Raw genomic sequence first — 16,923 nt, forward strand, 5'->3', positions numbered from 1 at the left:
AAAGCTACACTACTCTATACTAAGCTAAACTAACACTAGGGAGATGAAAGAGCTACATTTCTGCAGACTCCAAGCTTCTCCCGTAGCTCTCTCTATTTTTCTGTTATGGACTCCAATCTCTCCAATCCCCTATTTTTGCAATGCATTTGGCTATTTAATGATGAAAGGTGGTCAAGAAATGAGGATTACATCTCCCTTTTACAGCTGGGAATGTTTCTCACATGTCTAGCATCCAATGTGAGTTGGTGGAGGTGAAATTGATTTTTTACGCGTACAGAGCAGCCTTTTCTGACCAGTGATCCGAGCTGCTACAGTACCTCGGATCCACTAACCCAGAAACAACCGAGGGTTCGGATGAATAGTGGATCCGAGTGTGGATCACTTGCTCTGTTTTTGGCCCAACTTCAACCAATCTTTTCTTGATGTTAGAGGCTGAACCAGCTCATGTCTAAAACACGAAAGTTGTAGCCTTTTGAGTTATCTTTCTAATGCATCAAGAATCACCTCATTTGGATCTGTGTAGGCTGAGATATGACTGAAATACCCTTGCCTGCTCATTGCCCTGTTCCAGCTTCGACCAGTAGAAATTTGCTATTGTAATTCGGCATTTTGACCTGGAAAACCTTCAAACTGGATTTAGATGTCTTCACCAAAGTTGTAGATCTATCTCTTATCTTCAAATTGGTTCAAGAATCATCTTAATCCGATCATTGTAGCTCAAGTTATAGCCGAAATACGAAAATGTGTCAAAACTGTCAAAATACACAAAATCCAAGTAAAAAGTGATAAAAACCTCATTTAATCACTTAAAAGCATTTTTCACCAATTATAGCCAAAATGATTCATATTCTTCCAATAATATAACCAAAGTGACTAAAAATAATATAAAATATCATACAATTATTACGTAAATTAGTCACTTATCAAACTCCCCCACACTTGAACCATTGCTTGTCCTCAAGCAATAAAAATACAAACCAACAATGATCCAAAATTTGAAAATAAACATATGTAGCATTTCAACTTCATTTCCTCAAAACAAAGTAAATAACCATTATGCAATTATTCAATTAAGTTCAAGTACTCATAATATCGAGTAAATGAGAGCCAATTATACCACCATTATAACAAATTCAAGTCAATTTCTCATCCTTAACCAATTTCATACGCAAGTAACTCATATGGCCAATAATATGCTTTCTAAACCCATGATCATCTTCTTATTTAACTTTAAAGAGGGATTTATTTATATAATATAGCTAACTATTACTTAAGTTGTGAAGGTATCTTTTTACGCGAGGATCGACATTTTTAGATGAAGATCACCGGTTACTCAACACTTCACATACTCAAGTTGCTTTGCATACTCTTAATTCAAGTACCGTTTTACGCGAAAGTCGACATTTTTAGATGAAGACACCCGGTTACTAAGTACAAGAATCATTGGAGTAGAACAAATCTTATTCTATTTTTGTCTTTTTCTTTTGTTTCTTCATTTTTTTTTTCATTCATTTTTTTTTAAAGTAAAGATAATAACATTCCCTCGAAAGCATAATCATGAGAAGAGTATTGCAATTATTGACCATATTTATCACTTAACTTATAAAATCCAATAAAGAGAAGAAATTTCATCAAATATGCAAAAAAAAATATATAGGCATAATTTTCTCCACTTTAAAAGATATACTTTCCTACAAATGCAAAAATTATAATCACATAATAGTCATTTCCAAGTTAAATGAGAAAAGAAGTGCTTAAACCACATATATTTATCTCAAATGTAGAAGGACTTTGAACTACTAATGGTATGGAACTTGTTACCCCTTGGATAAAATCGAAAAAATTTAAAAATTGTTGAGGCAAGTTTGCAATTTTGGACAAGATTTTGGAAAAATTTTGAATTTTAACACAAGTCCAATATTTGCAACTAATACGTCAATCACATACAATATATATAATCTCAATTCTCCCCCCACACTTAACATACACATTGTCCTCAATGTGTAAAAAGGAAAATCAAGATAAAGAAAGTAATACTCCCCTATGATGTGATTGAATATGAAGCTTCAAGGTACGTTGTTCGCTTGTCTTCATTGCTTCATGAGTTCCATTTGGTAACCATTAGTGATATAAACCTAAAAATGGAAAATGAGAAACAAAAGTGATAACAAAGGCTCAAGACATCAAAACGGCGATCCGTAACTTCAAGCCCTTGTTTTGGTGATGTACCTATAAAAAAAATACACAATAAGCAACTCAAGGTACAAGAAAATATATGAGGAAAAGAAGAAAAAGAGAATCAAGGAAGCTGCATTTTTTTTTAAAAAAAAAATGCTCAGAAAACGCGACTCAAGAAAACGCGCCTCAAGGTGCGTTTTTGAAGTCGCGTTTCTACACAAAATTTGCAGCATTGAAAACGCGACTACGTGAGAAAACGCGACTTAAAGTCGCGTATTTGAAGGCGCGTTTTTGGTTTCTGAACAGGCTGGAAAACGCGACTTGGTAGAAAACGCGACTTACTGTCGCGTTTTGAAGGCGCGTTTTATTCATTATAGGCACAGAATTGAAAACGCGATTTAATGAAAACGCGATTCAGTGGCGCGTTTCTTTGAAAAACGCGTTTTCTGCTGCAAAATTTAGCAGAAATTTAACTTTTGAATAATTACAAATGATACCCCAATTTCCCAAAATGCATCAAAGATCATTTGTTTGCTAAAATACTCAATGCATGCACATGTAAAATGATCAAAACATGCATTTTAACCCCTTGTAACAAATCAAAAACAACAATTACTCAAATCGAGGGGTTGAGTTCCTTGATCAAACTTCGCCTTTTTCACCTCATTTGGTCACTTTTGCTTTCATTTCCAATACCTACAAATGAAAAATAACAAAATAACTCAAACACATACTTTAAACATAAAATCACCCCAAAATAACATAAATAACCAAAACATTGGGTTGCCTCCCAATAAGCGCTTTTTTTAAAGTCAATAGCTTGACTATTTCACCTCATTTTTCAAGGAGGTTTTGTTAACGAATAATCCACCATTTTATGCCTTGGTGGATCATTGTAAGGTGACTTAATAGAAAAAGCCACATGATCTAATGATATGAGAGATGGAAGTGACTTACATATTCCAAGTGTTTCATAGATATTACCTTGAATATGCACCACTTGAGAACTTACCAACAGGGATGCCATGAGAGTATCTTGGGCAGCAATACCCTTAGAACCTATACTTTCAATGCACTCCTCAAGAGGGGTGAAAAATGAGTCATTAAAACTCACCTCTTGAGGCTCAAAGTTAGTTCCAAAGATATTATCATGTGAAATGGATATTTGCTCATTAAAACACACTTGAGATTCATCATTTTCATCAAAATGCAACCCATTTTCACATACAACATTCCCACCATTCATGCTAGGATCATTTTGCAAATTATTAGAGGAAATAACTTCACACAATACATGTAATTGATCTTGTATTCTACCAAAGTGAGAAGCCAATTCATCTATCCTTTCCTCAATCCTATCAAAACGGTCGGAAGTCACATTAGCTAATTTTTCTATAGCTAACTCCCAAGATGGCTTAGAATCATTAGCTACCATTTCAATTGCCAACTCCCAAGATGGTTTTGATTCATATTGGACACATTCAGGTTGGTAATTATAAAAATATGAAGAATCACTATAAGTACCATGATTATCCCAACCATAAGCATTAGCACTATATCGATCAAAACAAGGATTGTAATGCTCTAATTCATCATAATAATCCACATTTTGTGCTTGCATACATGTATTAGTAGCATGATAACCTCCACACAAGTCACAAATCACATGATAAGAATTAAAAGCATTAACATTCCTTCTCTGCTCAATTTCATGCATCATGGTGTCCATTTGAACTTGTAACTTAATTACATCAAATTTTGCCTTTAAGCACCTTAAACCATCTTCAAAAGACATACATTCAGTAAATTCTTGGTTACCTCTGTTGAAGGAGCTTTGCACTTGATAACCATCCATTGCCAATCTTCCATTTCTCAAGCATTGTCCTCCCCTGTTTTCTACTCTCCTTGATCCCCTAAACATGCTATCAAAGTAGCTCAAAAACAAGTTTAGTCAAGAAGAATAGATGACTTTAAACATACAAAAACAAGACATTAAACATAAAAGACTCAACAAGACTCAAAACAAACAAGACACTTAACGAACAAAAACAAGTGAAATTGTCTAAATTAATAAAGTTGCTTTTCACACCGATATTGCCAAATCTTCCCCGGCAGCGGCGCCAAAAACTTGACGTGCGCGGAGTATACATATACAATTAAGCTCATCCTAATCAAGTTTTACATTTATAAACTCCTAAATACCCCACACGCGATTTATCGCAAGTATACGAATCGTGAGCGAGTATAGGGTATTAAGGGTCGATCCCACAAGGAAGATTGCAATTACCGGTACTACTAAAACTTCTCTATTATTTAGACTATCAATGAATTATAACAAATTAAACCTACTGAAATTATACAAAATAACAAATGAAAGCTCCTTGGGTTGTGGTATCCCTAACTACTCATGCAAGTGCTATATTTGGATCATTGAATACTACATCTAGGCTAATTATGGTGTAATTTCCTTATGCATTTGAATCCTACTTTCGTAGTGAATCAATTATACTCATAACTAATCCATACCTATTTTCATGGTTATGAAATTAGTACAAGTTCATTTCTTCAATGAAATTACATGAAATGAATCACTAAAAACCACATAAGTGCACCTCTACTTTCGTGAGTGTACTCCCTATGTTTAGCACTTCTTGAACTAGTGTTAAATCTCAAATTTTCATTGCAGAAACAACACCTTAGATAATCACAATTAATGGTACCAGATTAATCATGATTTCAAGAGCTAAAGTGCTAATAACTTGCTCAAATCATAGCAGTCAAATAACCAAATAATAAACACTAACAATTATAGAAAGTTCAACCAAACCCAAGGTATTAAACTTTAGAAACACATATTGAACACAAAATCCAGAACTTGTATATTAACTAAATTTGGAATCAAATACAAAAGATAAAGAGTTTGGAAGGAATACAACCCTTGTCACATGAGCTTTCTTCCTTGCCTTCTTCATCCTCCATCTTCATCCTAATCTAGATAATAAACAAGAATGGAAAAGCTACACTACTCTATACTAAGCTAAACTAACACTAGGGAGATGAAAGAGCTACATTTCTGCAGACTCCAAGCTTCTCCCGTAGCTCTCTCTATTTTTCTGCTATGGACTCCAATCTCTCCAATCCCCTATTTTTGCAATGCATTTGGCTATTTAATGATGAAAGGTGGTCAAGAAATGAGGATTACATCTCCCTTTTACAGCTGGGAATGTTTCTCACATGTCTAGCATCCAATGTGAGTTGGTGGAGGTGAAATTGATTTTTTACGCGTACAGAGCAGCCTTTTCTGACCAGTGATCCGAGCTGCTACAGTACCTCGGATCCGTATGGATCCGAGCTCGGATCCACTAACCCAGAAACAACCGAGGGTTCGGATGAATAGTGGATCCGAGTGTGGATCACTTGCTCTGTTTTTGGCCCAACTTCAACCAATCTTTTCTTGATGTTAGAGGCTGAACCAGCTCATGTCGAAAACACGAAAGTTGTAGCCTTTTGAGTTATCTTTCTAATGCATCAAGAATCACCTCATTTGGATCTGTGTAGGCTGAGATATGACTGAAATACCCTTGCCTGCTCATTGCCCTGTTCCAGCTTCGACCAGTAGAAATTTGCTATTGTAATTCGGCATTTTGACCTGGAAAACCTTCAAACTGGATTTAGATGTCTCACCAAAGTGTAGATCTACTCTTATCTTCAAAATTGGTTCAAAGATCATCTTAATCCGATCATTGTAGCTCAAGTTATAGCCGAAATACGAAAATGTGTCAAAACTGTCAAATACACAAAATCCAAGTAAAAAGTGATAAAAACCTCATTTAATCACTTAAAAGCATTTTTCACCAATTATAGCCAAAATGATTCATATTCTACCAATAATATAACTAAAGTGACTAAAAATAATATAAAATATCATACAATTATTACGTAAATTAGTCACTTATCAGCTTCCCTAGCTAGACTTGAATGACCACGATTTTTTGAAGTTTTTCTGATGGCTGGGTTTTTTTTAGAGCTGTAAACGAACCGAATCGAACCGAGTATCTCATGTTTGAGCTCTGTTCGTTAAGCAGTTCGAACAACGTTCGTGTTCGTTCGTTAATTTTCGAACTCCAAACCTGTGTTCGTGTTCGATTCGTTAAGTAAAATTCGTGTTCAAGTTCGAGTTCGAGTTCGGCTCGTTTAACATAAACGAGCCGTTCGCGAACATGTTCGAAATGCTCGAATTCAAATTATTTTATGCCTTAAATATGCCATGCAAATTATTAATCATTCTAAAAAATAATTAAAGCACTAAGTGACTAAATTCTATTATTCATTAACTATATAACTAACATTAACATAAAAACAACAAATAAAACAAAGAAATTTGCCCTCTAAATATAAAAGTCCAGCCATAAAATTAACCCTAAAATTTGTTAAATGATAATTATGTCTATGTTCGCGAACGTTCGTTAAAACTCGTGAACATGTTCGTGTTCGCGAACGTTCGTTTAGCATGTTCGCGAATGTTCGTTAAAACTCGCGAACATGCTCGTGTTCGCTCGATTATTAATCGAACAAAAAAATTCGTTCGAACTCGGTTCGTTTAAAATTTCGAACGAGTCTTTCACGAACACGAACGAGCCGAAACGAACCGAGCTACCGAACAGCTCGGTTCGTTTAACAGCTCTAGTTTTTTTGAAGCTTTTTTGATGGTGGGGTTGACAAAACATTGGTTTTTTTTTTTTTTTTTTTGTCGAAACGTTATATGATTTTATAGATGAAAAGAATCTGTACAGTTTCAAGTAAAGACTTGAGCAAACTTTACAACCAGTGCATACTAACACTGAGGAATCCAAAATTCCTGATCGACAACAAAGTCTTGCGCTTGTACGCTTATCCTATGAGTAATATGGTTAAGATTCCTAGTAATTAAACAAAAGGAGCACATACGAAACAAGGACTTAAGACTATAGATATCCTCCATCAGGGTGAGCATTCGCATTTCCTGAGATTGCCTTTGCTGGAGGAGAGTAAATGTTACCTTGTTCTGGATTTGCACTTCAATCTTCTCCAACTTCTGGACAGCAGCTTTACACATCAGTAGTTTGATTGCTATGAGCTCATCCAGGACCTGGTGTCCAGAACTTCGTTCTTGCAACGTCCATCCTCGTGTCATGCTTTAATTGTCCCTTGTTATAGTGACACCTATCCCAAATTTAGGAGTGTGTTTGCTCTTTTGTGTTGCAAACCTTAGTCTCATGAGGCCTTCGATATGTTGCTGTTGCTGAGGGGATTCCGTCTGGTCTCTTGTTTCTCCTGTGCTCATGCTTGAGGTTTTTGTCAAAACTTCCTCATATTCCAACCATTCCTCTTGAGCTGTCTGCATTGTTGGAATTACAAAGATTAGACGTGACATGGGATTAGATATAAAATTGATGAAGAAAGATTGTCCAGGTGCCATTAAAGTCGATGAAGATTAAACCAGACTAGACTTGGCAATTGGACAAGTTAGGCGATTTTTGAATGGGTTAATGTTAGATTTTCATTTAAATGAGTTATATCTAATCTGCCTGACTATTGGATTGATATTAGGTTGGGTCATATCGGTCAACTCAAAACCATGGCCATGGTCCAAATATGAATCAACGTATTTATTTCATATATTTTGATATATAATACTCTCTCACGGACATTGTACGCACACAAAAAGTTTTTTGCACATACATAAATATATTTTCATCCACTAAACACTTTCACACATATAAACACATACTCACTTTTTAACCTCTTCGGATAGAAACACAGCATTTTTATGCACATGGATAGACTAAAACACACACTAACATACTTTCCTACATACTATTACCTAGAAAACAAAAAACTTTCATACATACAGACACACATATACTAACTTTTTAAACTACTTGGATGGACAAATTAAGAGCAGAAATTTCTTTTTCAAAAGCAAATAAAATCATGTAAAATGCAATCAAAGGAATTACCAAATTATGAGAGATGATCTGGTATGCCACATTAAGAGTCTAAATGCACCTATCTCATGTAACAGAAAAAGCATGACATGAATATTAAACATACTTAATTGGTGATAGACAATAGACGACCATATCCGTAGGAAGTTATCACAGTGAGGAAATTTTTTTTGGCAATGATTTAAATAAAAGGGTGTGAAATAGTTGGAAAATACAATGTGGGTGGATGCACAGATGTAGGGCTATAAATTGAACCAAACACCTTGGTATTCAGCTTGAACTCGACTCGAACTAGCCTTGTTCAACTTGTTTGTTCAGAAAACCAATAGTTTGAATGAACCAATCACGATTTTCATGTTGTCCGACTCAATATGTTCAGGAGCAAGCAAGTAAATTTTATAAAAATATACCTATAGTTTTCTTCCTCAACTCCACTTATTTCCTTCCAATATATTGCTTGTCTTCTAAAATAATAAGCATATAATACTCTTATCTCTTGAATAGGTATAGTTGATTTTAATCACATCCTTAATTTATCTAATATATTTCTTGAATATCAAAGAGCAAAAATTAAGGGACAAAAGGCAACAAATTAGGGTGAAAATCTCTATATATTACAAAATAAAATTTCAAGTCAAGCCAAACTTTGATTGTATGTACGTGAACTCGATACTTTAATAAGCCAAACTAACCTTTCCTTGGACATATATCTGAAATTTCAAGTCAAACTCGATTAGTTTTTTAAAAAAAAAAATTTCAAACACAAGCCAAATTCAAACATTCATTTTAATCTTCAAACCAATTCTGAATATAACTCTGTCCGACTCGTTGACGCTTGTTGTCAACTCTACACAGATGCCTTGAATGCAAGTTCCTGAAAAAACTTGGGTTGCCATCCTTCGTAAGCTTGCATGCAAATAATGGAACACTAAATGCAATAACAATTATGTAAATGATATCTTTCTTGTTTCAATGGTATATCCTAAAATATTCTATCTTGCTTGATTGAAAGGTGTTGTCTTAGCTGGCTCTCTTTGTTTGCGTCTGTGTTGCTATATTTACATTTGTGTTTTCAAGGATAATAGCTCGTTTTCAAGCATAACCATGCATTACAAATTTTTTTAACATTAACGTGGCCATGCTCTTTCCAGACAGTGACTCAGATGGCCATTCAAACTATTGAATTTCTGTTAAGCCTATTGTCTTATTTCTATCTAGGGAAGGATATATATTCACACTCAATAATAGGAAAGACCCGGAGATGTTGGAAAATCCAAAAAAAAAAAAAAAACTAGATGATATAGGGGGCTAATGTCATTTTATATGAGGTGAAATATAAGAAGAATTGCATCTTAAGTTAGTGGATATTAGTATTTGGATTAATGAGTACCCAGTAAAAATCCAAATCGCCCAAAACTCATTCGAGTCTTTTTCACCCAACACCCAATTAATCCAACGCCTAATTGATCCAACCCAATCTCTCAAATTAGTGGGCAGATTGTTAGATTTTGGATATTTTTGCTAGCAATAAACCAGACAATCGAGATAAATTTTTAGAAGTGGTGATGTAGAATCTGAATTTTAAACTTCTACCTTAAAGTCCTACAAATTAACCATTAAAAATATGGATTAATCTTTCCTACACTGACAGTGTATACACTATCAGCTTTGGATGAATATCAACTATACAAAATTTAAATTTGAAATTTAACTTTTGCACACATATCATGAATCAAACGGTGATAGTGTGTACACTGTTAGTGTATATAAAATTTACTCTTAAAATATAAGGGGTCGACTAGATTCTAAACCATATGCATTTTCTGTATTTTGGTGATTATGTTTATGGTAGTTCACAAAATTTCTAACTGACTATCGTTATCTATCTCAAATTATGAATACAGTGCAAGAACTAGTGTTCAGTTCTGCTTGAATATTTTAGCAAAAAATTCTATATCAATCCAACTTGCTGTTTAGAAATCTGCCAAGTCCTCTTCATATGAGTTGAACATGCCCATTAGGAAACTTTGTGTTGCTTCATTTATGGTTGTATCCTCTTACACAATGTCATGCTTCTGGTAGTCCAAGAGCCTATGCAAATATGTCAAGAGGAGATTTGCCAGCTTTTGGTGGGGCATTGGTGATCATGGAAGAAGTATTGGTTGATTTAAAAGAAGATTATTGATGCTAAAGGTCAAGGATTGGCATTTAGGAACATAGACTTGCAAAACAATGCTAAACATTTGTAGTCATCTTAGCTAGCTGGTTATTAGTTGCTGAAGGCTAAATACTTCTAGAAAACCAATCTATTGGATTGTGAATCCCAAAAGTACGCATCCGATGTGGAAGAAGAGCAAAGAATCAACTAAATACAGGAATATTAATGTTAGGACTGATAGATGGATTCTAAACCCCGCCAATGGAAGTGTAAATTCAAGAAGCCCCTGACATGTACCGTATAGAATGTCTGTAAGCTATTAGAAAATTCCCTGTATAAAAAGGACATCATTTCTCAGGTTTTCAGCAGGAAGAATCCTGAGAAGACAATCAAAATTTCCCTTAGCATGCATGTAGAAGTGACCAACTTTATTCGCCTCATTCCCAAACAGGCAACTATGCCATGAAATCAGCATATGCTGCAATTTAGAGGGTTCGATACGGGAGAAATGTGAAAATTTGCTGGAAAAGTCAGCTCAACTACTGGAACATTTATGATAGAAAATGGCTTTGCAATATCAACATGAAGCATAATATTAAAAACTTTTTCAAAATGCTTGCATCAAATCCTTACAACATGAAGCATAATATTAAACACTTTCTCAAAAGGCCTACATCAAATCATTCCGCTTAATGATATAACTCTGAAACAGGAAAATAAAATCTAACTTGCAGCTGTTATTGAGAAGGGGAGGAAACAGTTGAGGAAATGCATAACATTTCTGGATTGCATGCATTTCCCATAAAAACAGGAATGCATAAACATGCTTGTAAACTGGTGATTTTTGAAGCCATTCCAGTAGCTGTAGAAATAGGAAACAACATTATCAAAAATATGCTGTCAATAAAATTGACTTAAACGTTCTCAATTGCATTATGTATCAAAGCAAATCTCATGTGCACCATTGCGCTTGACCGTTAAAGCCTTCTATTCTATTCTCTTATTTCACAGATATAGAAATTCAATACACCCTCAATAGCTATGTGGATGTTCAAATTAGTTTGTGAGAATCTTGTCATATTCTTTTTCCCTTTCCGAAGGAAATATAGGCAGCAACACTTAATTCAAGTTATATGATCCTAAAAAGATCAAAGACCTATCCTGGACAAGTTGGTAAAAGTAAACAGATAAGAATTTCTATCATGCATAATTTGCAATTCTCTGCCTAAAAATTGATTACAATCTGTTGAAAGGTGCTCCTTTGAAAAATTGGGCACCCAACTAAGAATACAAATCTTTGATTTACACAAACCAAAACACTAATGCAGGCTTGCTCATGTGTCTATATACTCTGGAGAAAGAATGGTTTTCAGAAGCTCTTTCAGATTGGCCAAAACATGGCGTGGCCCTAAACTCTTGACGCCAATATAATTCAAAAGTTGCTCTAAGTCCTACACATAGATCAAGAACACAGTTAGGGCCACTCACACAATAGGAGAACAATTAGGAAACGTGCTATCAACTTAAGCCTACAAACTTCTAAAAGCAAACTGCATTAACAAACTTCTCAAAAAAAAAGAAACACTTTCACCAACATTATGATATATGGTAGTTTTAGTATTTAGATAATTAAAAGGGCTTTATCCCTAGAAACGACAGCTCTATAGTTAGAAGGCAAAGAAAATGCAAAAGTATAAACAATTTCCATAAGCCAAATTCGTTAAAGGATAAAAGCATAACAAAACTCTAGAAAAAAGAAAATGTAAAGTCAATCCATCCCCACTTTTTCTCTTCAATCTCTTGATCAATGTTCAATCCACACCACAATTAATCTTCTGGCTACAAGTACACGAGCACCTTCCAGTACAATAATCACGAATAGCATCCATTCATATTCTTGAAACAAATTGTCAATCATGGTATCTTTCTTTAGTTAAACAAGATACTATTTAGTTTGTAAAAGAATACTTTTATTAAATAGGGAAAGTTACTAAATTTTTTTCTTTTTTGAAATTTTAGGGAGAGATATTTGCCAAAATATATCTAATTTAGCAAAAAGCCGATACCAAAACCAGGAATTCAGCATGTATATATTGAAATGGTGTATACAAAAGAAGCAGGAAATGTTTTGCTCCATATTTTAGAATAGCTCAGTTTGCTGAGTGATATATACTTATAGAGCTAGAAATAATTATCATGTCCTACATACTAAGCTACTTGGACCTAATTCACTTTTCACTTTGCATATAATCAAAATACAAGACAATGAAACATAAGCAAACCTTATTGAGTAAGAATACTGCATAAGCTGCTCTTGTTGAGTCTTGCCCTTCTAAAAAGAGAGGAAACTCTACAGGCTTTGCATTTGTCAAAACTAATGAATTTGAAGTTTCATCAGATGACACTGGCTCAATGGAAGGTGCATAGTCACGAATATATGACCGAGAACCTCCCAAACGCAAAGGATAACGCAAAGGAACTTGCAAATATGAAGCAATAAGTAAGACAGCCTGCAAAATGTATCAGCAAGATAAATTAAATTATCAAACAGCTACTTCATTAGCAAATTGTGCACCAGAATATTAGATACCTAATGCACAAGAGGTAGCAATATAAATATGTTTGATACATGATTGTACAAATAAATATGTGGTAGGCTGATTATACTGACAGTGAAAAAGACGCAGAAAAAAGAATAGATTAAATGTAATCAAGAAAAGAGAAAGAACAAACATGTGCTATGTATCCGAGGGCCGTCGAAGATTGTTGAACTTCCTTTTTATCAGTGAAAAAACTCATCTTTGTAAAAGGAATCACAGTGAGATGGAGACCTGAAATAGTCAAGGACCCTTGATCAAGAGGTTTAGATCCAGCAGTAACACCTGAACAAATATAAAAAACAAAGCTATTTCTCAGCATTATTCATGCCAAAGTCCTCTGACACATATTGAAAATATCAGGTATACACATACATATGAATGCTAATTAAACAGCGCAAGGAAAAAGAGCAAGTATATGACATTGGAATTTGACATGCCAGACATATACAAGACTAATCATGTACACATATGAAAAATAAAGCATGTTAACTTTCTTTACTGGCAACATGGAGAACACAATCATCAAGACATTGACCAGAATTGTTCATCAATTTCTAATCATTATTGTCAAAAATTACCAATTTCTACTAAAATATCAACAAGGAGCAAAGTATTAACCAGACTATTTTTGAATCCGCAACTAAATGTTTCTTAATCTTTGAAGATATTGTTACAACTCCTTCCCAAGAAAAGAGGCTAACTCAACAGACCATCTACCATTTCAAAATTTATGAAGCACCTAGTCAAAACCAGGTTGACTGATATATGGAGATTGGATGCTAGCTTCATCAAACATACTCTTGGTATTACCTCATTCTGAAATCAGAAAGAGAATTCCAGTTTGAAATATTACTTAATACCCAGAGAACTCCTATTTGCATCTAGACTTATCCACACCTGCAGCAAGAATGTACCAATAGATACTATATACATAAAAACTAAGCTCGCAGGACTACCACAAGACTACATCATAAGAGCCATTACCAGATTTAATACTGCTGGTAAATGATTCCAGTTCTTGTTCATGTGGATGCCCAATTACAAACTTCACAGGGTACAGCAAAGAAACTTGCGATACCATATATTGCTGTCTCACTCTTAATGATTTTTGCAAGGTTTTGAGATGAAGATAACCTCTCTCTCCAGCAAGGTATCCATTAGCTTCCTGCATTTGACAGAATATCCAAATTCTCCAGGTTAAAATAAATTAAGAACTAATCCCAAATTCATATTTCACCCAATTGGAACAGAAGGAAAATTGAGGAACAAATGCCAAACAAGAGAAAGCAATTTCCCTTTTTATCTATTCCAGTGAGGGTCGCAGCGATGGTCTGTTAAAGAGGATTTGTAAACTAAAGTGACTCATAAGTCAATTAGGATAAAAAGGAACTTCAAGAAAGCAGTCAGAAACAGAAGTATGCAGGTGAGTCAATTAAAGTTCAACTCTTGATCAAGCTTGACTTGCCACAAAGTAATTAAAATTCAGAACTGACAGGAGTACTGGAGCAGCACAATGGAACAACTGGGATAAAAGGCCAAAAATGAACAAGGCAGCATTAAATCCAACTAGTAAGTCCATCTAGTTCACCAAAATCTAGAAAGACAAGCATGATTGTCCAGACACTTATAACTTACTTGCAGCTGCTTGCTAGCCACAGAAAGAGCTGTTCCAGCTAGTAACAGGGATCTAATCTCACTACTCAGTTGTTCTTCTTGCTTTTTAACTTTCTCTTCCGCAACTTTTGAATGCATTGACATGTTTCCCATCACCAATTTTCGAGATTCCAATTTTTCACGCATCTCATCAAGCTCATTTGACCGATTTAATGACTCAGCTTCTACCTGCAAACCAGGCTAATCAATTCAAGGGCAGAAGATTGAAAGTAAACAACAAAGCACAAAGCAGATACGGAAAGAAGACAACTAATGCTCTTTTGCTCATTCAATTAACAAGCACTACAAAAAACAACTTAAAGCTCAGTTTTACAGTCCACATTTCATAAAGGATGAAGATTAAAGCCCCCAAGCACCAGACCAGGAAAAGATGCAAATAGCATGTCCCAGTTCCCACCAATTTACTGGTTGCTGAGTCCAGAACTCCACAGTGGAAATTTAATATATTTCGCTTACATCATAAATATCATACAAATTCCTGAAACACTGTGTCTTTGCTGGTAAGAATAGAAAACACCAATTGAAGCTATTGCTCTTTCCAATAGGATTGATGAGTTGTATTCTTAGAGACAAATATTTTGTAATTCATCCACAACTCCTTCCTCATCCCCACGAAAAAAAAAACCCAAAAAAAAAAAATTCCCTGATTGCCATCTGGATATTGGCCATTTGAAACCCTGAATTTTTTTTGGCTCCATTTGTTTTACCTTTTTCCAGATAACAATTCAGCATTTCTCCACCAACATATGAGTAGAGCACATATGACTCCATCACACCAAATGCTTTGACCAAAAAGGACAAGTTAATTCATAGATATATCATTTAATTATTACTTCACAGCTTTAAATTAAAGAACAGCACAACAAATGCACATGTTAACCTTCACTTTTCAAATCCCCTTCTAAATCACTTATCCTCTGTTTCACTCCTTGCATTTTCTCATTAAACACAATCAAAAATTGAAATTTCTTTTTCCAGCCAACAAACCACAGGGCTAAACAATTGCTGCCATTATGTTGCAGCATGTAAAGGTACCCTTCTATCAACTCAGATTATATCTGTTCATCTGCACATCCGTAGATCATATAGAATTAGTTTAAACTCAAGCATACTCAAACCTTCATTTAGTTCATCTACATGTAGGCTTAGTTCTCCCCTACTCTCCAGTCTCCTCAATCAACAAACATCAAACTAAAGGAAATTCAACTTTCATCCAATCAGAATCATGTAAAAGACAGCATTTTGATGTTAAAATTCTCATTTTTTTTCCTTATTCAATATTGGACAAAATTTTTATCTTTCGCTTGAAGCTATCTTTCCTCTAGCTATTCATCCCCGATAGTAACTAGTAAAATATCCCAAGAAGAATATGTTCCCATCACTACATATAGGAGAAGCCAGATTCACTATTGACATATCGTCGCTCTCTCTCTCTCTCTAACAATAAAACACAAACCAAGATTCCACAAAACCAACTTAGTAGTCTCGTTAGCCTTTTCTGTATCTTCATTTTTCCTTCTCGTGCCAATAACTATATTCCCCCTAACTTAATACCCCCACATTCAGATGATCCAAATTTTCAAAGCTTCATTACAACAGAATTAAATTAAAACCAGAAAAGAAAACTACAAACTTGACTTTCTTTTCCAACTAGTTACACTATCATTAGTAACTTTAAGCCGAATTTTGCTACACTGATCATTTCGGTATTTTACCCAGCAAAGCTCAATTAAACAAAAAAAAAAAGCAATAATCTTTATTTAACGAACAAATGCTCGCAAAAAAAAGAAAATGATATCAAGAAAATACCTGTATGAGGGACTGAAGCTTCTGTTGAAGTACAAGTTTTTTCTGCTTAGCTTCGTTGAGAGCAGAGGTAAGGCTACAGAATCGCGCTAATTCTTGCTGGTAATCTTCCCATTCAATTAATTTCGCATTTCCCTCATCAATTTTCACTTCTTTATCTTTTTCTTTCTCCCCTTCGGCTACTGAATTCAGCATCTTCTTCTTCGAATCCATTCAATTTTAACACTATTCGATTTGATCAGCAGATATTGGGGAAGATGATGATGAAGACAGGGATCATGGTAAATTTCTTGGCACCTCTTCTTCAACACCATAGCTGAGAATTTTGGGAATTAGGGTTTTGACAGCCTCATTGGATTTATGGGGTTTGGGAATTGGGATATAATTATAAAATTTGAAAAATTATGTGGAGTGAGAGAATATATAGGAGGGGATTTTTGGGTGGAATTTTTTATTGAAATGAGTAATTTTTCTTTAATCGGAAGGAGAGGAAAGAGGAATGGTTGGTGAAGAACAAACT

General features: G+C 34.7%; 1 protein-coding gene across 3 annotated transcripts; it reads right to left on the reverse strand.

The window, feature by feature from the left end:
* Positions 1–10,944: 10,944 nt before the first annotated feature.
* On the reverse strand, positions 10,945–16,923 carry LOC113767134 (UV radiation resistance-associated gene protein). 3 transcript variants are annotated; one of them, XM_027311314.1, is made up of 6 exons: positions 16,407–16,923; positions 14,559–14,765; positions 13,908–14,088; positions 13,057–13,154; positions 12,606–12,833; positions 10,945–11,185 (listed from the first exon to the last, which is right to left on the reverse strand). In XM_027311314.1, the coding sequence occupies exons 1-6, from the start codon at positions 16,614–16,616 to the stop codon at positions 10,994–10,996; spliced, it is 1,116 nt and encodes a 371-aa protein (XP_027167115.1). In that variant the 5' UTR covers positions 16,617–16,923; the 3' UTR covers positions 10,945–10,993. The 3 variants fall into 3 exon arrangements, with proteins under 3 accessions (XP_027167115.1, XP_027167114.1, XP_027167116.1); XM_027311313.1 differs by having other exon boundaries at positions 13,057–13,205; XM_027311315.1 differs by lacking the exon at positions 10,945–11,185 and adding an exon at positions 11,498–11,774 and having other exon boundaries at positions 13,057–13,205.

The sequence above is a fragment of the Coffea eugenioides genome, chromosome 3 (genome assembly GCF_003713205.1).
Source record: "Coffea eugenioides isolate CCC68of chromosome 3, Ceug_1.0, whole genome shotgun sequence".
Taxonomy (NCBI): Eukaryota; Viridiplantae; Streptophyta; class Magnoliopsida; order Gentianales; family Rubiaceae; genus Coffea; species Coffea eugenioides.